General features: G+C 37.9%; 1 protein-coding gene and 1 long non-coding RNA gene across 2 annotated transcripts in view; one reads left to right on the forward strand and one right to left on the reverse strand.

Annotated features, from left to right (window-relative positions):
- The window catches only part of MYT1L (myelin transcription factor 1 like), a 300,887-nt gene that overhangs the window by 24,235 nt on the left and 249,517 nt on the right, over positions 1-27,135 (reverse strand). The window contains 1 exon segment of the mRNA XM_046939137.1: positions 5,555-5,617. Within this exon segment, the coding sequence (XP_046795093.1) occupies positions 5,555-5,617 (63 nt within the window).
- On the forward strand, positions 25,579-26,545 carry LOC121110256. The gene is made up of 3 exons (XR_005858526.2): positions 25,579-25,708; positions 25,836-25,996; positions 26,071-26,545. It is a non-coding gene; the product is annotated as an uncharacterized LOC121110256 (long non-coding RNA).

Below are 27,135 nucleotides of genomic sequence, written 5' to 3' on the forward strand. Positions count from 1 at the left end.
ATCAAGAACCAACAGTGCAGCCTGTGTTCTCATCCCATTCCATTAACTAATGCAGACATAGCTGTTCATTTCCCTTTTTAAAGAAAGTTCCTGTTTTATAGCAGCTTTTATAGCACCCACCAAAATACCCTAGTTCTCTGTGTACAAATCCCTTGCCACTGAAGAATAGTTTTTGTTGAAAATAATGATGTCATAATCTGAAGAAGTCAAAGGCAGGAGCAAAGAAGCATGAGGGATTTAGAATAAGTGGAAACAAAGTATGGGGCAAGGATGCTGTTCGGGAACAGGTTGTTTTACTGACTCTCATATAACATAGACTGTAAAAAGCAAAGGTGAAAGGATGGGAGTTACAGATATCCCCAGGTTATCTGCAAAGTTAGTTTTACTCACTGTGTGAGAATTAACAGGTTTTGCATCTGAAAGCTGAATATTTAAAAAAATGCTTCAGAAAGCAACACTTTTTTACTTGGTGTACAGATGGATATGCTTGCAGATGATGACATTTTCATAACATATTCTGAATTAAGAATTTCTGCCTTGACTAATGATTTAATGCTTACTGCATATTAAATCAATTCAATTATCACCTATTTATTGGTGTTTTGATGCATCATCTTTTTGCAATAGATCTTTCTATTTTGGCACTATGATTTATTAGGAAATTCTAAGACTTTTCAGATCTTCTAGGCAGACATTTCCAACAGACAGCTTCCGAGGTTATGATTAATTCATTTTTCCTCTGACAGCAGATTCACCAAGAAAACATATGTCAAAGATGAGACTTCATTTTAATTTTTCATCCTGTATTAACCAAAACGTATTATAAACATATTACTTCATTTTGATTTCAGTTTAATTCCTTATCTATGAAGATAAAAGACAATGAGAGAATTCAAATGATGGTATATGCCAATATAACATCTTTCATACATTAAATGTCTGTGCGGAACTGCAGAAAGTTATGGCAGGGTTAAATCTGCATTTACGTACAGTACACATGCAACCATTTTAAATATAAATGGTATCTAAACATCATGACAGCCATTTAGGAAATAAGTTTTTCAATCAATTTCTTCTAAAACTGAAAGAAGTAAGTGCATAAAATACAAATAAGAATGTTGACTCAGCTGCAAGCTGAGGTAAATGACAATTTTCAGTGTGGGAAGTAGCTTAACTGTGGTTGTACTGCAGGACTTTCCATACTCAATAGCTCGGGATTTAAGCCAATGGTTTCCTTCCCTTTTAAAGAGGATGACTTTTGCCAGCTTCACCACCTCAGGGAATGGCCTTCACAGATATCACGAGTTGAATAGTGAAGGGTTGGCTCAGTGTAAATGCAGCAAGTCTCCTGGGAACACTGGCTATTTTAAGCAAAAGAGATGTTCCTCTTTTCCTGGTCAATACTACCATGCAGAACTTTAAACTAGGGGATGGGAAAGGAGATGTACCGCTGAGTGCGACAGAAGAGCCAAGAAACACTGTCACTTCAGGATGCAGCAAGAGAAAACCTCAGATTTGTCCCAGAGGACTTTGGAAGGGCTCCTACGAGAAGGTAACATGGCTGAAAGCCCAGCTGAAGTGCCTCTACACCAGTGCACACAGTATTACTTAGCAGGAGGAGATGGAAGCCATGGTGCAATTAGAGAACTATGACCTAACTACTATACACAGAAACATGGTGGGAAAAATCGCACAATTGGAATACTATTAACAAGGGCTACAAGCATTTTACAAGAGACAAGCAGGGCAGGGGGGCCTCAATGTTAAGAAGTGGCAGCAAAGAGCTGCCTCTAAAAAACAGCCATGATTTGGTTGAGAGCTTGAGAACTTGTGGGTTAAAATTAGGGGCCAGATCAATGAAGGACATCTGGTAGTCAGGGTCTACTACAGGCTGCCTGATCACGGAGAGCCTGTGGATGAGGCCTTCTTGCTTCTACCACAAGAAGCACTGCATTCACAGGTGCTTATCCTTAATGGGGATTTTGACCACCCAGATTTTTTGCTGGGAAAGCAAAATGGCAGGCTGCAAATGATCCAGGAGACTCCTGGAGTCCATTAAGGATACTCGGTCCAGGTATTGGGCAGAGCATCTAGAGGTGAAGTGTTACTGGACCTGGTGCTTATTAGTGCAGAGGAGATCATTAAAGAGGTTAAGAATGGAGATACTCTGGGCTTTAGTGACCATGTCCTGGTTGGGTTCCTGATCCCAAAGAATACTGGCCTGGCAAAGAGCAGAGTCAGGACCCTGAACTTCAAGAGGGAGGACTACTGACTCTTTAAGGAATTACTGGATGAGATCCCCTGGGAAACTGTCCTTGGGGACATGAGAACAGAACACAACTGGCAACTCTTTAAGGATGCCTTTCTGAGAGTAAAAGAGCTCTCCATCCCCCAGTGTAAGAAATGAAGCACAGGAGGCAGGAAACCAACATGGTTGGGTAAGGACCTGCAAGTAAAACTGGAGGATAAGAAGCAAATGCACAGGCAGGGGAAGCAGGGATGTGTGGCTTGGGAGCAACAAAGAGATGCTGCCTGGATCTGTAGAGATAGGATCAGGAAAGCCAAGGAGCAGATGGAGGGCAGCTTGTGCGTGGCCAGTCTGCTGGCCTTTCATGATGAAGTGACAGCAACAGTGGACAAGGGAAAAGCAAATGTCATCTTCTTGGACTTCAGCAAGGCTTTTGATATGATCCCACATCATATTCTTATCTCTAAATTGGAAATATCTGGATTTGAAAGGTGGACTATTCAGTGGATAAGGAATTGGTTGGATGGTTGCTGTCAATGTCTCTACGTCCAGATGAAGGCTGATGATGAGTGGTGTCCCCCAGGTGCCTGTCTCAGGATCAGTGTTCTTCCATATCTTTATCAGTGGTTTAGATAGTGGGATTGAATGCATCCTCAGCAAGTTTGCTGATGGCACAAAGCTGGTCTGGAAAAGCTTGAAAAATGGGTCCACATGAACCTAATGAGGTTCAACAAAGCCATGTACAGGGTGTTGTAATTGGGTTGAGGCAATCTCAGATATGTGTACAGACTGGAAGAAGAACTAATTGAGAGCAGTGCTATATAGAAAGACTTGGGAGTTCCAGTTCATGAAAAGCTTGATGCAAGCCAACAGCAAGTGTTTGCGGCCTGTAAGGCCAACTGTATCTTGGGCTGCATGAAAAGAGGGTTGGACAGCAGGGAGAGGGAGGTGATTGTCCCCCTCTACTCCACCCTTGTGAGGCCACATCGGAAGTACTGTATTCAGGCCTGGGAACCCCAGAAAAAGAAATATGTGGAGCTGCTGGAGTGGGTCCAGAAGAGGGCCACAAAGATAATCAGAGAGCTGGAACACCCGTCCTATGAAGAAAGGCTGAGGGAGCTGGGCTTATTTAGCCTGGAGAAGAGAAGGCTCCGGGGAAATCTCACTGTGGCATTCCAGTACTTAAAGGGAACTTATAAACAGAAGAGTGACTGACTTTTCACAGTCTGATAGTGATAAGACAAGGGTCTGATAGTGATAAGACAAGGCTTTAGGCTAAAATAGGGGAGACTTACATTAGATATTAAGGAGGAAAGTTTTTACTCAGAGGGTGGTGAGGCACTGGAGCAAGTTGCCCAGAGAAGATTCCCCACCCCTGGATGTGTCTGAGGCCAGTTTGGATGGGACCCTGATCTTGATCTAGTTTATGGCAACTCTGCTCATGGTAAGAGGGTTGGATATTTAAGGTCCCTTCTGACCCAAGCCATTCTATGATTCTTTATGTTATGTGCTCAGTATTGTTACGGTGGCATTTCAAAAGTCTGAATGCCTTAAATCCCAATGGACTGGATGTAATAAAGACAAGTTATTTCTGCAGTATTACTTTTTATATCTTTATATGTACTTTATATGTACATCAAATGAAAATTTGGTCTGGCTCTCATCTGTAATATAAGATCATAAGAATTCAGTGATTAAAACTAAATAACACCTTCCAGATCATTGTCTGGTCCTACAGTGGCAATGCCCAGTGAGAGTTCAGAAAAAGACACAACCCTGCTAACCTTGCCAGATTTTAGGTTTCTCCTGTTTATGACACTTTGGCTTCTTCATTTTACTGCATCTTCACTGTGCTGCCTGTTTCTGGTTAAATGACCAAGCACATAAACAGCTTTCTGAAATAGCAAAGTTCAGGCACCAAGCACAGTGTTGGTAGAGGTATGAACTGATAAATCCATGCATAATTCAATGTGGTTATAATTTGACCTTAAATCACATTGAAAGTATGATTTAATCTACACTGCATAAGTGCTTTAAAAATGTTTATATTTTTTCCTGCATAATGTTATTTGTACTATTGATATTTCTGTGTGCTTTACAGAAAATTGAATTTTTATTGTGATCACTCATTTTTACAGCATTTAAAAGTGTGCAACATTCCTGATGTCTGTGTTATCTATACTTTGACTTTAAACTGCTGCTCATACTGGCTACACATTTAAACTGGGAATGTGTATTGACTCGTTACAGGCAATTGCAAATGTAGGGACCTGGTGAACAAAGCAAACATATGTTGGTAAGCATGAGAATAAAAAGCCTTTACTAACAAAAAAAGGGGTGGACTACACTATTATTATTTGATTAAATAGTGGATAATTATTTGCAAATTATAGTGTAGCCCTTCTCCACTGATTTATAGCTCTGAAATAGCCACAGAGGCATTGCTAATTATACAGCCTGTGGAAAACTACCTCTAGTGTGGTACCATGGTAATTCATTTTGTGGTTACCACCAATACCTCAGTTAGTAAACATAAAGCTTCCTTTGGCCTTTGGATCACTTTTATAGTTTAGGCAGTCAATGTAACAGCTTTTCTCCATAAATTTCTCTTTCCATTCTTCTGATTTCACATAATTATAAGTAATTCATCATGATTTAAAAACAAGCCAAACTTTTTTCTGAAGTATATTAACAAGACTGGTACATATCAGATGTAACAGGTACTTTGGTGGTGACATGATTTAGTGGTGGGTTGTTAGAGTTAGGGTAGTATGGTTAGGTTGAGGGTGTACTTGATGATCTTGAAGGTCTTTTCCAACCTGAGTAATTCTATGATTCTATGATTTAAGACTTCAGGTGAGAGACGCAGTAAATAATTTAGTTCAATTTCACATTTAAAGAAATAGGGAGAGAGTCTGAAGTAACTGACAAAAAACAATCAGGAAACAATCTGGGGGAAAGAAATGCAGGAACAGAGTTTTAGCCCAGAAGATGTAAGACTGCAGAGAATGGTTAAGTTATTCAGAATGTAAAGCAGTATAAATTTATAAATATTTAATTACTTCTCTTGGCTAACAGAGAAGGGAGGAAGCATGGCATTATTTTTGTACAAAGATTCTGCTAGATACTAACAAAAATCTTCCTGCCTTTTTGGGTAGTGAGCCGTGCTGAAACTGAGAAATGTTACTCATTCGTGATATGTAGAATGAGTTAGACCAACATATGTTGATGTAAAGCACTCAATACTACTTCAGAGCTGAAAGAGAGAAGAGAGGTGTGTTGAACTCCCACATTCTCTTTACCTACCTTCGATGTGAAGCATAATTTCCAGTAATATGTCCGGAACCATCACACCCAGGTGTTGGACACCTAGAATAATAATGTAAAAAGATACAGAGCAGAGTTACTGACTGGTAAAATATAGCTGCCCATTTTATAGTAAATAAATATTAACTGTCTCAACCACTGTTTCCACAGGTGCCAGCCTTGGGGACCTCCAGCCATTCCTAAACCTAAGCTTAGTTCTACACCAGGGACAAACATACTATTTTCACTCATAAAATATTGCTATTAACTACTCATTGCCGGCCCAGTCAAACACTTTCTGGATACCTCTAGCACTGGCAGATTACTGAGATCTCCAGGAGCAGCCTGGCATTCCCTCACCATCAGGAATGAGTAGGGGTGACAGCAAATGCAACATCCCCAAGACGTATTCTTAGGTAATGGCTAAGATTACAAGTGAGCTGTTTTGTTTTCCATCAAGGCTCTTGCTCTCATCCCATAACACAATGTCATGAGATGTTGGTGCACCATGGAGATAACCTTCCACCACTCCAGGAAACAAAAGAAATGCCTAATGAAAAGGAAATGTGCAGACGGGTCTCTAGCATAGAAACAATAACTCACCTAGCATTCCCAAACATCAAACAACCAGATACACTCACCAGTGAAACTTCTAATAATAGAATGACAGAAGAACCATCAAAGAAAATGGGTGTTTCTACATTGTGAAGATGATTATGATCCCTACAGAACAAGCTAACTTACAATGTCAGCATAATCATTATACTTGAATGCATACAGGTACTTGAATGGCTACACTAAATCAGAGAAAAGACAAAAGAAGAATTAATTTATACCCATAATTTATATATTATTTATACTTATGGATTTATATTCATTTGAACGTGTAAATGCTATGTGAACTTCAAAAATTCACTTTTTCTGAGTGTTAGTTTTGAATTTTAGTGGTGCTTTAAAGCTTCTTTTGAAGTCAGCACTCTAACTCAAAAAAGCATGTGCACAATCTCAGATGTTGCATTCTGGAACATCATTTCCATAGCATTGAGTTCATCGATTATTTGAATCCAGAATTCATGCACAATTTCACTTTCACCCTTTAATTATATGCATGCTTTCCTCAAAGTTGGTACATACTGATAAACTGCTTTATCAAAGTTTTCTTCAGAAACTTGAAAGTTTCTAAATATTGGGACTTCAAGAAACCTGGAATTCAGTGCACTGGGGCTGTCGTGTTCCATTAGGCTGAACTTTAGCTCTTTAATGCTAATAAGCACTACCTACTTCGGAGGAGCTCAGCAGGGCCAAACCTCAAACATGATTAATGCAGCTTGAAAGAGATAAATTAAACTGGAATTTGTTAAATGGAGTTCTCATATGGTCTTCTTCTGGACCAGGTCAGTTATTCTATAGAAAACATAAAAATACAGTAAGGCTTCCAGGATGTAAGCTAGTAAAAGTTCTGGAATTCACTAGGTCACTGAAATTTCTCTTCCACCTAACAGAGTGCCTGTGTGCACTGGACAAGTAATCTAAACAGGATCCTAAAGGATAATTCTCCTTTTCTCTTGATTTATGAGTTTACTTCACTCATATGCTAAGGCTTTGCCACAGTGACTCCCTATTACAATGCCTCTGCACAGGACCAAGTATGATAAGACCATGATCCTGACTAGAAAGTGCATGTACTGCTGTGAGTTTGAATATCTCAAGACCCACACCCAAGCTGACAAAAGCCACCTGGGGAGGAATAACTGCATGCATCAGTACAGGTTAGGGGATGACCTGCTGAAGAGGAGCTCTGCAGAGAGGGACCTACAGGTCCCAGTGGACAACAGGTTGGCCATGAGCCAGCAGTGTGTCCTTGTGGCCAAGAAGGCCAATTGGATCCTGGGATGCATTAAAAAGAGCGTGGCCAGCAGGTGGAGGGAGGTGATCCTCCCCCTCTACTCTGCCTTGGTGAAGTCACATTTAGAATATAGTGCGCAATTCTGGGCTCCCCTGTTCAAAAAGATAGGGATCTCCTAGAAGGAGTACAGTGGAGGGTCACAAAGATGATAAAGGACCTAGAGCATCTCCTTATGAGGAAAGGCTGAGTAATCTGGGTCTGTTCAGCCTGGGGAGAGAAGACTGAGAGGGGATGTGATAAATGCTTATAAATATCTAAAGGGAAATGAGAGACAAATGGATGAGGCCAGGCTCTTCTCGGTGGTGTGTAGTGATAGGACAAATAGCAGTGATCTAAAACTTGAACATGGGAACTTCCATACAAACATGGAAAAACTTCTTTATAGTAAGACTGACGGAGCACTGGAATAGGTTGTCCAAAGAGGTAGTAGTCTCCTTCTATGCAGATATTCAAGGTCCATATAGATGCCTGCATGTGTGACCTGCTGTAGGGAACCTGCTTTAGTAGGGGGATTGAACTCGATGATCTCTAGAGGTCCCTTCCAACCCCTGCAATTCTGTGATTCTGAGATCTTCCTTAACCTACAAAACTTATTTCCTACTTCCATCAAGACCAGATGCATCCCTGAAGCCTCACTGAAGCCTCTAAATCTGTTGCACCAAAATATATGGGAATAAGATTTAATTAGATGAATTGAGTACACTTTGACTGTAAATGTCCACTGCATGTAAATGAACAAAGTAGTTCATGGAGCCATCAGACTATTCTCTAGTCTCTTGGAGGTACACAAAGATTCCTTTTTTTTTTTTTTTTTTTTTTTATGAATATGTGCTATTTGAAGCTTCAAATTTTCATCCACAGAGGAATTCTTCAATTCTATTGAGAATAAACTATTATCAAAACAGAATAATGTTTTTTTTTTTTTTTTTTTTTTTTTTCTCATCCACTCCAATACTTTCACTACTGGCAGGCATGATTAATAGTGTCTTAACAAAAAAGGATTTGTAAGAGGCATCAGTATAACTGGTCAGCCAGTTTTAAAATTAGACAATTACACTTCAACCATTTGGACACTTAAGCAATTTAAAAACTAGCCTATTTTTTGTGTCATTTGGAACAAAAAATATCTTAAGCAATTGATACTAAAGAAGAAATCATCCTGCTGTAAGCAAAACTAAGAATCTTCACAGAGGGCTCCGTACCATTCATATCAGTTTAAAATCATATTTTTTGTTAAACCAGAAGGGTGTTTTTAATGTAGGCGAGTATCTAAGAAACACTTTTCAGATTTTAGCACTATAAAATTTGTTCCAAATCTCACAAGCTGATTCTGACTTAAATGTACAAGATGAAATGAGTGTTTAGTGAAGTTGATAATAGTATTTTAAAACCCTAGGACATTTCTATTTACTCTTGTTTCCATTCTAGGAGAACTGCTTATAGCCACTATGAAATATTAGATGCTGATATGCAACAGTCTGTTTCAACTATGATGCTACTACAGTATTTATTTGCTATTCTAAATAAATTAGATAAAGAGACAACTTCAAGTCTCTGTACCTTTAGAACCACGAGACTGGATTTTCAGAACGCATTACCATACGTAGGACTTACATGTATCCTTCCACTTTGCTATCAACTGCTAAGTAACCACAGATATCTGACTTAAGTGGTCTCATGTGCAAACAGCAATACCTGAAAGATGCATGCATAGGTGCTTAGAAGAAGAAAGTTACATGAGATCCATTGTAATGGAACGCTGGAGTTAAGTGGAGAAAAGAGATACACAGTTTCCTCAATGACTTGAAGTGAATGCAACTTGACAGAATCAGAAGCTATTTGTAGGCTCTACCTAACCACTCACTGCAGCAAAAGAATACTTCAGTACTGTAAAGACTGAAGTGACAGAAGGACTTCTCTTGGTAAAGAATGAAGTTCAGACCATGTAACACTAACACTTTACACAGAATTAGAGCATCCAGTAAAAGAGCTTGCCTGTGATGGGGAATGCAGTCAGCACTGCCTTGATGTCCCCTTCATTTCACAGAACATCCCAAAGAAGATCTTGTGGGAACATAAACATAAGCCGAAAGCAGGAAACACAACAGAACAGCAACAGCCAAGGAATCTGGAATCAATGTCAGCTTAGACTCAGTAGCAGGAATGAAGTAAAGGAGAAAGCTGAACTGAGTTAGATGAGACGTAATGCCTAATATCCATTCTGCAAAGAGTGCAGCAATTAAAAAACGCTTCTAGGATCTTGGAAATGGATGCCCAAATGGGCTCTGGTAAGGTTTTTCTAGATGCCAACGGCTAAAAGTCTTTGTGCAAGCTCAGCTCGGAAGAAAAAACAGATTACATCAGCACAGTGGACTACAAATAAGATACATATTTAAACTCATACTCCCAGGTATTCATTTAGATCTATAGGCGCAATATAGATCAGGCAATGCGACATCAAATAGGTTGCTAAACAAAGGTGCAGAGATAGAACAGAAGTATTTTTGTCCTCATTACTGTGTATAGCTTTGGTTTAATTTTATGACATAAACTATCTCAAAAATACAACAATAAAACAAAGATATCTGTAATATAATACGCTTTTTCTTTCCTGTCTTTACCACAAAGTGACAGTGGCTCTTTGGAATCAGAAGAATTCTATTTCCCTTGTTAGGAGGCAGAGTTCCTGGAAATTTTTTCAGTGCACAGTCTGAGCATAACCCAGGGCATGGGCTCATGCTCAGGCACAAGTTTAGGCTCCTTCTCTCTAAGAAACCCTCAGCTGAGATTTAGCAATACAATGAATTCTGTTTCCATTTCAGTCAAACCTTGTGTTCAGGGTTTGACAAGTTTATATAAATCCAAATGGAAACCTTGGATATAGAATTATGCAAGCTCAAATTCGGCACACCACCTGAACAGGAGCCAGGTTGTTCTAACATGATCGCATTTTTTGCTAGTAGGGTTCAATTTAATCACGAGAGACAGTTTTAGCAACCGCTATCAATGTAACTTCTTGTCTCCATGCTGCCCTTCCCTAGGTCTCCTTCCCCTTCAACCACCCTTGGTCTCTTCTATACCATGTGCCATGTATGCCTTCTTGGCTCATGGGGAGGTCATTTCAGCCTCACTGTCCTTATCACTCAGACTGAGTTGCCCAGTTTTCAATACAAAAAGGACATGTTATTGAGTTATGCTGTAGTTTTTGCATGAATTGGAAGGTTTGTATGTTATCCGTGTGCTTGCCTTTTACCTAAAGAAGTAGTAAGTCACTAGTAAGAATGAAGAGTATTGCCAATTCTGGCTATGGCAAATTCCTTCTACACTGTTTTTGTAATGAGGACACTTGCTCCCATAGAACTGAAATTAAGCCATTAATTTTTCTTACGCTAGCCACACCAGAGGCCATCAAATAGTTATCCTTTCTAGAACTTACCAACTATACTAGGATTCAATTATAATGGGTAGAAAAAATATCATTTATAATCTGTTATTAGTAAGCTAGTTTATCAGCTCTGAAGACTCATGTTATCTTTATTGTATCTTTAAAGTACTTTGCACATTGTATTGTGGATCCAATCTTCCCTAGAGCATTAAGTTACTACTATAAGTAATTGAATAAATAGAATATTTATCCAATCAATTAGTTATTAAAGCAGAAGTAGCTAGCCACCCAAAAGAAAAATCATACTGAGTTAAGAAATTAACCAATAAAATGTACAAAAATTCAAAATGGTCCCTTAGACTGTTCCACACTGTAAAGGAATTGGAATTTAAAATAAAATTATATCTATCTTCTCCATAGTTTTATTTTGACCATGTTTTCAATTTCTATACTACAGATGTGATTTTCTGTTGGAGGTTCAGAAAGCCTAGAGAAATATAATTGTTTCCTGTGAGATTTTTTCATAGCAGAACATAGAATATTTTTATTGTCTGGTGGTTTTTACATATTTGGGATTCTGTTTTATTTGACTGCATCACTAGGAATTCAATTCATAGGTTGGGAGGTTGGAAGACAGACACAATATTACTCTGCATTTCTATCTTTCATCTGAAGACCTGAAAGTACTTTACAGACATTAATGGAAAAAATCTCACAATACAGCTTTGAAGAAGGGAAGGATTTAGCAGATGAAAACTGGAACATGCAGAGGCTAAATGACTTTACACACAAAAGGAAAATAGGCTAAAAGGAGATGCTTATTCACTGTTTAGTTTGCAGCTATAAAGCTTTATCTCCTCTGAAACTGTATATAGATTCATAAACAAAACACTATTCTTTTCCAGTCAGGTAGTGAAGAAACCAAAGGTTACAAAAGCAAAAACTGTAAAAATGCTGTGTTTGCAGTTGCCTGAACTGAGCATGTGAGGAAAGAGGAAAACAGAGGAGTGGACAAGAAAGGGAAGGTATAACAAGGCTTGCCAAATTAAAAAAATGGAATTTTGGGTAAGGTATGATGAGTTTATTTTATGTCTATGCTTCTATGAACTTGAGCAGTTGTAAAAAAAAAAAAAAGTATGTTTGCAACACTTTAGAAACCAGTGCCCAGTTGTCTCAAAGAGGCAAACAGAAAAAAAAACTTTTCTCTGTTTTCTTCCTACACCACTCACCACTGACTTGCATAGAGCACTGCAGAGTGAGAAGGGAGATGAGAAACAGCTGTGTGGTCCTCAGCAGAGTCTTCTAGGCCATAGGTGTGTCAGTATCAGTTAGAGTTCTGGCTACTGTTATGAAAATACCTACTTAGCAGGAACTGGGCTCTGGTTTTAACTGGACTTTACCTTTACCTTCCTAAGCATTCAGAGATCAAAAGCAATCTGTAAATCTCTGAATCCTATTTTCTGTCTCAGGCACTGCAGGCATTGCAGTCAAGCTCTAATTAAAAATGCAAAATAAGAATTCTGATGATCCTCTTCCTTATGAAGTCACAGAAGATGGCGTCTGTTTTAACTGCAGTAGAAGCATGGATGCTTTCCCATTATTACTCTGTTGTTCCTACTCAGTTTTCTTACCACAGCATTTGATTCCTGAATTCCTAAAGTGTCGCTACTTCCATTCACTGTGTAGATCGAAACTCTCGACCTACACAACCTACCTGAATTTGCAATGAAAACCTGTAAAATTGTTTTGCTAGGATGGATTTATTTTCTTGTAGTTTCAATGAAGCTGCACATCTACATACCTTTTTCACTTCTTCACTTCTTTTCACTTCTTTGTCACATTTTATTCTTTCCATTTTCCTTTTTGATGCCTCTTTCTACTTTCAACCTGTTATCCTTTTCCTTCAGTGGAGCAGGGACGTCATTTGCTTCTGTCCACAGTTTGCTTCCCACCTATATTCCTCCCCAGTGTCTCTCTTCACATTTTATGTCTGCCTTTTCCATACTCTTTCACAAAATCACAGAATCACAGCATGGATAAGGTTGGCAGGGACTTTTGGGACCATCTGGTCCACTCCTTGTTGAAGCAGGGACATCCAGAGAAATGTACCTAGGACCATGCCCAAGTAGCTTTCGGAGATGTCCAAAGAGGAGACTCCCCAACCTCTGGACGACCTGTGACAATGCTGTGTCACCTGAACAGCACAGAAGTGCTCTCTGATGGACAGAGGGAACATCTTGTGCTCCAGTTTTTCCCCATTGCTTCTGGTCCTGGCACTGTGAACTGCTGAAAAGAGCTTGGCTCCAATTTCCTTGTACCCTCCATTTTCCTGCCTCATTGTCATTTATGTCACTTTCCAATTTTCTGTCTAACATCTTTTTTTTCCTCTCCTTTCTCTGATGTCTTCACTCTCTATCCTTCCCTCATCCTTTCTTCATTTCTTGATCTCTAGTAACATTGACATTCACAGTTCTTTCTTCTTTCTTTCTCTTTCTTGTTTCTTTTCATTATTTCTTTCTTTTTTTTTTTTTTTCATCATCATTCTTGTCTTTCTGTTATTTTCTTCCAGCTGAATTTATTTTTTTCCACTGCTTCTGGTCCTCTCCAATAGCAGAAATGTCTGCATATACTTTGTGTCAAGGGAGAAAACACTGTTGTGAAACCTTAACAAAGAAATTCTAGACTGCCAAGAAAGAATGAGTCATTTTCTGAATCACAGAATCATAGAATGGCTGTGGGCAGGACTGTCACCCACCAGATCAAGCTGTCCAGGGCCCCATCCAGCGTGGCCTTGAATGCCTCCAGGGATGGGGCATCCACAACCTCTCTGGGTAAACTGCTCCAGTGTCTCACCATCTTCTGAGTATAGAATTTCTTCCTAACATCTAACTTTTAAATTTTAAAGACAATCCTCCTTGCCCTATTACTATTAGACTGTGTAAAAAGTTGTTTCCCCTCCTGTTTATAAGCTCCCTTTAAGTACTGGGAGGGCCGCAATGAGGTCTTCCCAGCACTCTCTCTTCTCCAGTTCAAGTAAGTACAACTCCCTTGACCTTTCTTCATACGAGAGGTGCTCCAGCCCTCTGATCATCTTTGCAGCCCTCCTCTGGATCCACTCCAACAGCTCTTCATCCTTCTTTTGCTGAGAACCCCAGGTCTGGATACAGTACTACAGATGGGTGCTCCCATAGTAGAGGAGGATGATCACCTCTCTCTCCCTGCTGGCCAGCCTTCTCTTCATGCAGCCCAAGATACAGTTGGCCTTCTAGGCTGCAAGCACATACCGTTGACTCACACCAAGCTTTTCATCAACTGGAATTCCCAAATCCTTCTCTGTAGGACTGCTGTTGAGAAGTTCTTCTCCCAGCCTTTATACATATCTGTGATTGCCCTGACCCAATCTTACATTCTTCTGTTTTCTATACCTTATACTTTTCTGTTTTCATTAAAGTCCTTATCTGCTTTATCATTGGCTTCCAAAGGTGTAAAATCATGCTAACACTAGGAGCTCCTGACAACTATTCTTAGCTTGTCTGGAGTTCATTTGGAGCATTTCATGAGGTGACAAGAACTCTATGGGAAAAATATGCAGATCTTAGTGGATCTTGAATCTGTGGTCTCATATTCCAGGCAAAACCTGTGACCTGCTCCTCACAAATGTATCCATGAAAGTACGTGAAGCTACATGCTTATAAATATCAAAGTTTCACAAAGATGTATTGTAAGCCAAAAATAAAAAATGAGCTAAATTTAGATTCATATGTTAATTAGTTTCCTGTATTCAGCTTAACAAGAAGGAGTACTTAATCACACATATTTTGCTTTAGCAGAAGTGCCAAATATTACATTTTCATATGGAAAATATTGCTAACATTTTTTATAAAGCAGAATACTGACAAGAAAGGCCTTGTTGTGGGTAGCAGGCAAATAAAAATAAAAAATAAAAAACAAAATTTTCAAATAAAAAAATGTAGATATAAAAAAAGTGTAGATAGAAAGGAAAATGATTTGAGGAAAAAGAATGGAGTCAACTCTCTCTTCCCCCAGTTGTGTTAGAATGGCAAATGAGTGAACTGAGAAAAATTCATCTTCTCAGTTGTTCACTGAGACTGGATCCAGTGAAGTTCCAGTATGAATGAGCAGGAGATCTGAAGATCCAGTCAGGGATCACTCCTGGTGGGGCACTCCCATGTCCTCTTAGAAGACACTGGGAGAAATATAAGTTGGAAATTGGAAATGAATGTGGAATGGAATTATTTGTTGTTACCACATTCACTGTGTGGTCTTTGTATACAAAAGGAATTATGCCTATGGAGCCAGTCCAGGCATAAGACTAAAATAATTTTGGCTCAGATGGTTCATGAAGTAACTTCAGTCTCTTCCACCTCTGCTGGAAGATTGCTTTGTCTCTCTCCTTACCTCTGGAAATCCCCAGCAATTGAATGGTTCTGAACTGGGGGTAGCTGACTGCATACTCTTTAGGTAAAATTTAATAATATCCTGACTTTTTTAAAAATTATTATTTGTATAATTTTTGTGTCCTTAACTCCTGGTACCATCTGCTTTGCATTTCATTTTTTTTGATCTCTGTGTGTGTGACAAAGAACATGACATACTTTTTAATTAAATGGAAATCCACTTTCCTATAAGTAGGCTAAAATGCATCATGCTGGCATTTAAAATGTTGTGCAGTCACATGCACAGACACACATGATACTTTTAAATTAATTATACTGTCTTAGAAAAAAAAAAATCCTGTACCTTCAGTTACCACCTCTGCATGCTGCCTGTTCTGCTAGCCGTCAGGACTTCGCAGCTTCCCCACAGCAAGTGCCACAGTGTGCTGCCCACTGTTCTCACATCTAGCATCGGCATATAGACCCTAACATGCCAGTTGCCAAAGGCATGCTAAGTGCCTAATGTGAAATCGCTTCTGTGCGCTACCCAGGGGGTGCTCCTTTCACAGAAGTTGCCAGAGGGAAGCTGTGAATCAGCTCTCTCCCTGGGCACCTTGCCCACACTTTCTCTCTTGCCAGCACTGCCTGCCTCGGAGGCAGCACTGGCCAGCTGCACATCCCCTCCTTGCAACAGAGAGCACTTCCTGGCACCAGGAATGAATCAATTCCAACATATGCAAATTCAAATGTTCATTTCCAAACACATCATTCTTTGAAAAAAGCTTCATTTTTATAGTGAAAAAATAACATAAAATTATAGCAGCAGGGAGAAAAATACAGTAGGAGACAGCCCTAAGACAACATACTCTACAGCCAGGAGCAAAGCCACTAAAGTTCTTTGAATCATAGTAGATTTCTTCAAGCCTTTGCTTAAAAGTTCATTCAAAATAAGGGCAAGTGTATTTTTTTTTTTTTTAAAGGGCTTTTCTTCAGTAATTTGGGGTGGACACATTTGCTTTTGAAGAGGAACACCTTATTTCTGATTGATCTTTTAAAATGGGTAGCCCCTCAGGAGAATCTACCACTCAGCCCAGGCACAGCAACATTTCCAGTCAGGGCTTGCAGAACTGCCAATAGACACTTGATTTCACTCACTTCCTGTATGTGAAAATTGGTCAGGTCACATGAAGACAGTAGCACAGGTATTTTACTATTCTGGTATTCTTCACCTTACAAGCTGCCTTCAAAAAATCTTATAGCTGGCCAAGTATTTCTATTTATGAAGTAAATGAAAGTTTTAGTACAAAATCAAATTAAAATATGTCAAATATTGAATACTTTAAAAATAAATTATTTGAAGTAGGGATGTTTTCCCTGACAAGAGATTTACATTGCAGTTAGGTCAGTAGCCTGCTGGATGCTTTGAACACCAAAAAATTATCAGTATCATCATTCTCGATCTGCTGTCTCTATGTTGCTATGTACTCTTCCATACTTTGTGTATCTTCTCGCCGGTGACACTAATACCAAAGACACAGCAGTATGACCTTGAACCTGCAGATTCTTGAGTTTCCTAGAGGTTTTGGATGACTGCAAAATTCATATATCTAGAACACCCAAAAAGTTCAGCAAGTCCACAAGAAACACTTAGAAAAGCTATCAGATTAGACTCCTAAAAGCAAAGGAAATGAACTAACAATTTTCAATAGTCTGCGCCTTAGCAAACCACTAATGTTTGGAAATGAATGGGTAGAACCCAGCTTTAGCCTTTTAGTTACTCTGTTTATCTGCTTTTCATTTGAACATAATCATTCAACTTTTACGCTCTCACATAATTCATCAAGTGAAAGGCAGAGCAACAGAGGCAGCTGGATCTAAAGCAAAGGAGAAAGGAAAAGCTGAGTGGAAAGGATGGAAAGAATAACAGCATGAAGAGATTCAATCTATACATTCTCTTCCAAATTAGTTCATCTAATACTGGTATGAAAGACTAAGCCTAAAAAAGCAATTAATTGTGTATTTCTAGCCTGTGCAATATAGAAAGAAACAGAAGTACCACCTCTAAATATTTCTCTCAGCCTAGCATTATGGCAAAACCATAAATGAATAGTACTGTAAACATTTTTGAGTTATATAAAATACATAATGAGCAGAATGAGGGCTCAGAAGTTTTGAATAAAAACCATCTAAATGACAGCAAAAGTAATGGGCTGGAATCTTCTTCACTCCATTAACAGCTTCTGCTTCAAAAGAGCAATTAAGATATTTTTCAGTGCATATTCAGTAAGGCAAGATAAGGTAAGCACAGTAATTTAGTGTAAAATGTGTTTATGAGACTATGTATTGACCATGCTAAGACTTATCCTTTGTTCTATACACAGCCACAATGCTATACTTGTTATTAACATGAAGAAGAGCTATTTTACCATAAAGTTCCTATATTGGATGGACTCTCTTCTCTTCTGAATGTATGGTTTCTATTTGAATACATGCGCGATCCAGTAACAAGGACAGGTTAACATTTGGAAAAGGGAGCTAACTCTTAAGGGTCTCATTTCCCCAGATAGTTGAAGCAGAGGTACTACTTTCTGTTTTGGGGGTGAAGAATCATCAGCAAAAGAGTGAAATCCTTCAGTTTTCATTTTAAGAAAATAAACAGCTTTTTCCCTTTAGGCCTACAAACATTTGCCAGAAGCCCAAGTGAGGAAATGTGAAAATACCATGTGAACTACATCAGACTGTGAGAGGCAGTCTGGTCTAGTGAGAAGGCTAACAGTGCAGCTAAGGGAAATCTAGTTTGTTAATGACTTACTGCTATGAGCTTATGTTCATTTTTGAGCAGCTTCTCAGGCATGCTGTAAGTTTTGGTGGGATAGACTCAAGTTCCATGTATGCTGACTTTTAAGCATAACCTCACCATTTGCCTGAGCCCTAAATTACCTCAGGCCTACAGTGTTAAGCGAGGCTTACGGGTATGCTGAAAGGAAGACTCTTAGTGCAAGTCCAGACAAGAACCTGTATTTGCAAGGGGGTCAGGTTGGGCATGGATAAGCCCATCCCTAGGAGTACGCCATCCTACTGCTTTGAGGTAGTCTCAGAAGACTGACAGTGGACAGAAAAGTCAGCCCTAATGAACTAATACCTCAGAGGGTGCAATATCCTATACTCTTCCCAGCACTTTGAGGTCTAAGAACACTGAGCTGCAAGTCTGTATTACTGAGCAATGCAGCAGGATGGTTAGGATCTTGGAGAGCTTCATAGAAGAGGCTGCAAAAGCTGCTGCTGCTGAAGTAAAGTGTAAGAAACAATCTTACTTCTGTCTACAAATACCTGGAAGGAGACTGTGGTGAAAGCATAGCAAAAGCTCTCTCAGAAGTGCACAGCTGAAGGACACAGCACAGATGCTACCTTAAGCTCAACCACTCTATTTCCATCCTTCCTTGACAGATCAACCATCAGCCAATTCTTCTGTATTAAGAAGTTAAAAAATTCAATTAAAAATCATGATTATGAAGTCCAGTTTACAGAGCTAATAAGTGCTCAGAAATTCTCAGTGAGGTAGCCAAACTTCACTCCAAACTTTCAGATCTGTGCAGTCAGAGACAATATTCTGAGATGATACTCCCAGTTTCTACTCCAGGCATTCATCTGCCTCCACATCTGAGTTTCCTGTTCCTCCTGACAGGATGTTGCAGCTGTCTGGGCAGCATTAAGAGAAATAAGGGAGCTTTTAGAATGGTATTCAATTACCTGAAATGGGTGCTATTTCACCCTAGTGTGTCAGACTGTATGAGGTAGTTTGCACTTAATGTGAACAAAGGAGACATCTCTTCAGTGAGGGCAAGAAACTCTGATCAGACCATTAAAACTGTTCCAAGCTAAGGTGGAATCCAAGTGCTGTATTTGAGCAGCACTTAAGTAATAATTCCAACTTAATAAGAATGTTCCAAGGTATCATTAACTATAGCATTTGAAAAGGAATTGTGCTTTTTATTGTCATGTGATATTCTCTAGTGTCTTTTCTTTCTTTGGCCCTCCTTACTTTCTCCTTAAAGTTGACAAAGGCAGAAAGCCCAGGCTTTTGTACAATTTCCCCTTTTGAAACTCCCATAAGATTAGGCACTGCAAGCTTGGTTTATATTGCAAACATTTCATGAAAGAACCACTTTAATTTCAGAGTCTAATAGCTGCAGGAATAGCTTCATAAACAGTTGTGCAGAGTGCTGGAGAGGCCAGAGGTTACAAACAGGGATAAATTGCTGCACAGCACATGAGCACTGGAAGCTGCATACTGCAGTGTATAACACAGCTCTCTCTCCCAGAAACACTTTGTTCACAGTCAGGAATGTAGGCAGAGAGAAGTGCTCATGCTCTTTTATACCTTAGAGTTCAGAGCTCTCATGCTCTTAAGAATTAGAAAAACAGCCTTAAGTCTGAGAATAACAACTTTGCCTTATGTGCTTTTTACCAACAAAAAAAAAAAAAAAAAAAAAAAAGAGGTTTCCAACTCTTTTTTCTTTTTTTTTTTAAACAATTTGCTTCCTCTTCCAAAATCACTTGTTGCTTTTGTGTGCTCACTGCCAAATATCCCTGAGTATTTACTGCTCCTTACACTCTTGATTACTGTTTTCCTTATTCCAGGTTTTCTATTCTCAGGATGAATCTTGCATTGAAACAATTGTATTTATTGCTTAAAACACTACCCTCACAAATGTTCCTGCTAACTGCCCTGTGACAAGGATTTGGGAGAATAATACATGGGTAGGAATACTGCTGAAACACAAATTATCTGCTCTGATAAGCTCAGAGGATGTGTTCCTCAGCTAGACACTACAGAGAAGAGGAGCATCTTATGCATTAGGGTCAGGAAGAATTGCAGTCTGAGCATCCATACAGCCACAGAAAATCTGCAAACTATAGCATCTCAGGAAGGCAAAATGAAAGAGAGTGGAACAGGTTACCCAGCAAACTGCACCTTACAGAACTATCTCCTATAGGTTGTCGCTTCCCAGTACTTCTGGACTGCAACTCTCACACAGAATTTAATTACTGACAATGTTTTGATAAGTACCGTATTTCCTTTTTTTATGCTGAAGGAAATTTATGAATGAGCCTGGTCTTAGCAAAAAAGAAATCACCCTTTCAATAAGTACCATAAATTCATTATAGTTACTTTACTCTTGAAAGGAAAGTGTTTTCACTGATGTGAACAAGCAAAAAGTTTTCTTTGACCTAGAGACATTTCTATCTAATTTTTGAGTATATAAAGATTTATACAAAGATATAAAACATGCTTGGACTGTTCTGCATTAACATTGCTAAGATATTTTGCACAAATTGTAAATAAATGGTTCTGATGTGTTTACCTATTACTTCTTTGTAAATCAATAGCATTTTCTGTGGGTTCAGCACAGTTAGCATCAACATTTGCAAAAACTGAATTAAATCAGGTAAAAACACTTAAAACATTGCATTTTAGATAGAAGATATGTATTGAAGTTGCTGGACAATTACCTCCCATTTGCATTACATATTACTTCTGTTTTAGTTTGTAGAGGTTTATTCTATCAAATAGAGTTCAAACAAAAGTTAAGGTGCTTCTTTACCAATATTTTATTAATACCTTAAAAATGTTTTCTTCTAAAACAAGTAATGGTTTAATAGGACTTTGTCTGTGACAATATCAACATGAAACTGCTTTTCTAAAGCATAAGGAGTGCAAATTCTGCTCATGGAGCTCTGCATGGAATTTGGCCTTGTAATATTGTTCTCACTCCATTAAATGCAATTTTTTGCAACTGCTGAACATGATCTCAGATTCAAAACCAAACAAGGTAGGTGTTCCACTGAGCTAAGAGAACTTTGGATCAGGTCTCAGACTGCCTTAAAAACACTGAAGGTCTTTTTCTGTGATTGAGTTTTGAGGATTCAACTTCGGCTGGTTTTAAAAAATAAAGAAAAAGATAATTAATAAGAATTCAATTCTTTCAGATTTTGCACACTTAAGTCATAACAGCTGTCATGGGTGTTATTCAAAAACAAGGCTCTTGCCCCTCCTCCATTGCACCTATACTTATGGAACATACTTACGCTTTCCTGACAGATGTTTCTTGATTAGTGCATCAGAGGAAAACAAATCACCACCTACAATGGTTCCTGGAGAAGCCTTGAGAAGAAACCCATAATCTATCATCTTTTAAAAAAATTAATCAGTTATTTTAATATAATTTTTCTGGTTTTTTTTTTCCTGTTTTTTCATAATTTACTCATAACTCTTCCTAAAGGGAAACAAAAACGCGATGCATCTCTGCAATGTCCAGCACAGACAACATTCACAGCTTTTATATCCAAACTTATTATTGAAATGCACAGTAATTACAATAGTACATATTTAATTCATTTCCTTTTAAAGTACAACCTTTGTATTACAAAAAATATATATAAATATTTTTAAGAAATGGCCAAGATAGCATTTCGTCTTTCTATCTATCATGTGCCAGTATCTGCATTACAGATTTGGATAATATGGTCAAAGGTAAATTATATGTATCTGTCCTATGAAGCTGAATTCAGCATTCAGACTGCATTTAACACAGGGTCATTTTTGTTCTTTTAGTTTTAATCAGTTTATACAAGCCAACAAAAAATCCCTAAACTCATAGTATAGCAGGCAAAATGAGCAAGTTGTGATTTTCATACACTGCTTTCAAATGCTTTTTGTGCAAATTATGTGTTAAAGAAAAGTGCCAGACTGACTGGCCTGGAAAAAAATAGCTATTTACCTGTAAAAAAGAACATAACAAAACAGAGAACAAAGAACAACTGTGGCTTGGTTTTCTTATAAATTGTCTGTATGCTTTGGTTCCTTTGCTACTTAGTGCAGAAGAAAAGTGTTCCAGTACCTAATCTGTTTTGAACACACTGTATTTATATGATCATCTTTTAAGATGACCATATGCTTTCATAATGACACTTCCATTAAACTGCAGCCTAAACATTTTTAAGCAAGATTCCTTTCATCTCAGCATAGTATTAACTCTTAAGTCTGAAGATTGTATTTTAAATATCACTCTGATTGTCCACTTTACAGCTGATCATTTTAATAAGACTATGTAAATACAGTATGTCTGAAAACTGCACTGAAAAACAAAAAATGATTTTTTAAGGCTCTTTTTTCCCTCTTGACCACAGTCCAAAATATAAATAAATAAAAACAGTGATGTGCTTGTACAGCAGTCCTCTTCTGTCTTTTTTTTTTTATTGCAGAAAACAGATAGTGCTGGGGTTAAATGTAGTGCAAACATAGTTAAGCTTATAAAAATAATTAATGATGGACAGTGTTAAAACATCCCTCAAAATCTAAGGCTGTTTCAGACAGTATACACTAAGTAAGCTCATGCTGAAAGAGCACGGTGTCGTTATCTGTAAAAGGAGAAAAACCAGTAGACTTTGAAGCAGTGGAAATTCTGTGTGTGTTAGGGTAGAAGAGCAATTTTTACATGCAGATGAGCAAATGTAAACTCCACTTACTGGGAATACAAAAATATTGTAAAAGAATATTATGATGAGGTGTTTATGAGGGGTATGGGAAATTTTAGGGATATAGGACATTGATAGAGATACTACAGTGCTGCAAAAAATGTGTGCCACATAAAGTCCCAATAGCACTCAGATAGAAAATAAAGGGATGATCTTAACTGCATGGCAAAAATAGATGTTACTGTGCAGATACAGACACCAAGAAATCGAGTTAGCAATTGGCCATTCTAAGAAACAATGCAAGGGATTTTATAGCTTCAAAAGATTTAAATAAGGCAATCAAACATGAATGCTAACCCAAGAGAGAAGCTGAGGGCATCTGCCCAGATCATCACTGTTGTATTTTAGCGTAACTCCACTGAAGGCAATGGAGCTATGCTAATTTACACCAACTGAGGATCCAGACAATCATATTTAAGACTTCAAGTGACAAAATTACTTCTATTTTGTGGTACATATTAAGGGTTTTGGCAAGTCTGACCAAACACAGAAAGTGCAAAACATTGCACTTTTAATTCTCCTTTTATTAACTGTGTAGTTTATGCAACTTCCCATGGGGATTGCCTCAGCACTTGGGATATACCACAGCATCATGTTGCAGATCTTTGCGGATCTGGATGGAATGAGCAATTGGTTATGATCTGTTGGTTTGAAGCAAAAAATGATCAACATCACAATGGGAGTTTGCACAATAACCAAATTGTGCCAAAGAAAAGACCCCTGGATTGAATACAAGCAAATGCCAGGCTGAATGAGATAAGTGATGTGGGACACATTCAGTGACAAAGAAGTATGACCAAACCCAAGGATGGCAGAGGCAACTGTACAAATGGAAAGACTCCAAGACAAGAAGGCCTTAGAGAGATTCACTGGGCATGTTAACATAACGAAACAAATTCATAGATAATCACAATTAAGTGCTCCTCTCAGAATAGTTGCTTAGGGACTGCATGGAATGGCCCTGGAATGACTGACAAGAGAATAGTTTTGAAAATTAAACTGAACCGTCAAATAAGCATTGACACTGAAGCATTTGGTGATTAGTGAAGAGCCTAGAAACTTAGGATAGTATATTTAAAACTGCTTAAATCATTATTGCAGAGGCTAAATTCCACTTTTAAAGATAGGCGTACAGAAGTAAAAGGGATGTGTATTCCCAGTGCTTACATTCCTTCTGAAAGCAAACTTAAGTCATACAGGTTGTTTTGAATAAAAATTACTCTAATTCAGTGAACATTCATCTGAATTGAGACTATTGAAGTTTAAAACTAAGCAGCAAATGCTTTTAAACACTGATTATAATCCAAACAGCAGAGGAAGTATAGCTAACAATATATTTTATTTTAAATAATTAAGTGCATAAAGAAAAGGAAGAGGCCAAAAGCTATTTAAATATTTTAGCTGCCATTGTGCAAATTAAAGCCTCTAATTCCAGAGCATTTCATAGTATTGAAAACTTACTAAGGCCCTGATTCTGCAAGGTGCTTCATGCAAACAATTTTGTGCCTGCATGGAACATTTCACAGTATCAGAGGTACTGGTAGACAGATGGCTTGCAAGGAGCGTTTTAGAGAGTACATGCTTTTAAGACTACCTTTTAGTAATGAAAACAATGATGAAGGGTCTTATGTAAACAGAACTCAAGTATTATTCATTTTAGAGACAAAAGTTGACAAACTTAAGTGAGAAAGATGGAATGACTCAACCTTACCAGAGTCTGAATGGAGTTATTCTAACAGAAAAAAAGCCCAGCCACTTCCATATGTAAAACTTATTGCGACTATAGAGATGAGGTTGCTGCAGATGATGGGTTTCTATACAAAGGACATTATCATAACACCACACAACATGAGGTTGGAAATGCTAGGTATAACCTACAGTGCCCATTTGAGTATTGAGAAGTGCAGGAACAGAGCCCAAGGTGTTCTGTTCTGGCCAGGCATGCATGCTGCCATCAAAGATAAGGTATCCAAGTGGAAATCTGCAATAAATACAGGAAACAAAAATGCAAAAAAAAACCCACTGAAACCACATGAGATTCCTAATTTCACTTGGCCCAAGGATCTAGTTGAACAAAATGGGAAAGATTATCCTTTACAGGGGAACTAATAATGGGGATCTATGCTCCTTGGTTTGTTTTTAATAATTTAAATTAGACTTGCACACTAATTTAATAACACATTATAAACCAGTTTGTTTTATCATAACATTGCAGATAAGTTAATGAAATACTATTATTTACAAATGACTTGCTCTAGTCATTTTTAACATTATACCAAATACATAATGTCTGGTCTTTGCAACTACATTTTCCACTTAGAAGTTAGATAAAACATCAAGGAACTTAAAAAATTTTTCAAGATCCAAAGGATACATAATTAACATCAAATAAGTATTTTATTATACCACAAAATTACTTACTAGTCTCAACAATGTTAGTATTAAAAAAAAAAAACAAAACCTGAAATGACAACTTATCACATAGTAATAAATAAATGAATAAATAAATAAGAGGACATAAACAGTAGAAAACTAGGAAAAGAGGAAAAAAAAAGTGATAATAACAATGGAAATGGTTATTTTTCTCGCAACAAAGGGTAATTTTCTAAGAGAAAAGTGAGTTAAAACTGTATAATGGGTCACAGCTTCCCAAATGTTGTTCTTATTGAGTTCTTATAGGAAAACAGATGTAGGCTAAACAGGATAAGAACAGGGAATTAGGAAGGGAAGGGAAGGCAAGGCAAGTCAAGGGATAGTACTCCTGTATAGATGAAACAACAAAGGTATACACACTTCTAGAACATCTTGAGTGACAGAGGTTGCGGGTGGAGAAACCACTTCAGCAGCTGAACAGATCTCTGCAGAAATAACTGTTCTGACTAGAAAAAGTGACTACTGGGAGCGCTATCAAGGCTTAAAGAGGATAGGTACTGATCAATGCCCAGTAATAGTCTGGTTATCTGTCTAAAGATGGGAATATTTCTACAGTGTTTTATTAATATATCTTATTCCTTTTTTTTTTTTTAACTTTTTTCTTTTTTTTTTTCTTTCCAGATGACTAAAGTGAGGAAGTAAACAGTATGTTTTTTCCAGTACTATTAGTCACAGTAAATACAGCACAAGCTTCTCCACTTCTGTTGAGAACATCCCTTCTTCCTAGTTGCTAGATCTTGTTGAGAAAATTGCAGTAAAATTATTTGGTACACCAATACAAAGTGAGTATTAAAGGTTATACTAAGATAGAAGATTTTCCTCATAAGTGTAAGCTAAGAATATCCTTTCTATCCAGAAAACTGTACTGTATGGAGTCATTCCTCCTTGAAGAGTTGTGGTTAAACAAGGAGAACTTCGGAGAAGCTCAGTTTTCCATCTGGACCTCATGGGAGACTAAGGTTGGGGTGACACAACTGGAAATGGCGAGACAAGGACAAAGATAAGAGAAAGAGCAGAAGATGACCACCAAACATATGGAAATGAGAGCAGAGTGAAATGGAAAGAAGGAGGCACAGAAATTCCAAATCTTACTTTATTGTAGAGAATGTATAAAAATAGATCGAGCTCCACATTTTCAGTTAAGAAGAGAAGTGGAAAATAAAAGCTTTCAGGCTTCATTGCATAGAGGGTAATGAGATTGTTCTCCACCCTGTAAGTGCCATAGGGTAATGCCAAAAGACGATCACCACAGAAACAATAATGACATGCAATATCTACATAAAGACAGGTGCTGTGGGTCCGAAATACTGGAAAATTATGACAGTATCACCTACACGTAAAGATTTGTTGAACTTGGTTGAACTACAAATCTTTTTGAGGTTCAGATTCTTGAGTAGAAGTACTATTGTGTTTTCCTGGCAGAAAACTGACCCAAAGGACAAAGGGTAAATGTCCATAATTAGACAGTTAGTTTGACAGTAGTCCAAGCTAATACTTAGCTACCTATGGCCTCTGAGGAAGTACTGCTATTTTTACATTAAAGTAGGATCAGAACTAAATATGTATTCTCCTTGTATTCTCTGGTAGCCACGTTCTCTGATTAGTGGGTTAACAGAAATCTAAGTGTAAATGTTCTGTCAGCATGTTGCATATTGTTTAGAATTGATTTATGGATAACCAAAGTACTTGATCTAAAAATTTTATTAATTCTTTTTTCTTTTAAATACAATTAAAAGTGCTTCAAATGTTGCCTTTTTTATAGTATTTATAATTCTACAATAGGATTACAATTCTGTAAGTATTAGGAGGAACTTCTACAATAAGCAGTAAATAAGGAAAAATGATTAGGAAAGAACCCAAAGTAAGATTAAACTGAATTTAACTTACGAATATTTTAACATTGGTAGCTGTCACTAGATAG

This window comes from Gallus gallus, chromosome 3 (assembly GCF_016699485.2).
Source record: "Gallus gallus isolate bGalGal1 chromosome 3, bGalGal1.mat.broiler.GRCg7b, whole genome shotgun sequence".
NCBI lineage: Eukaryota > Metazoa > Chordata > Aves > Galliformes > Phasianidae > Gallus > Gallus gallus.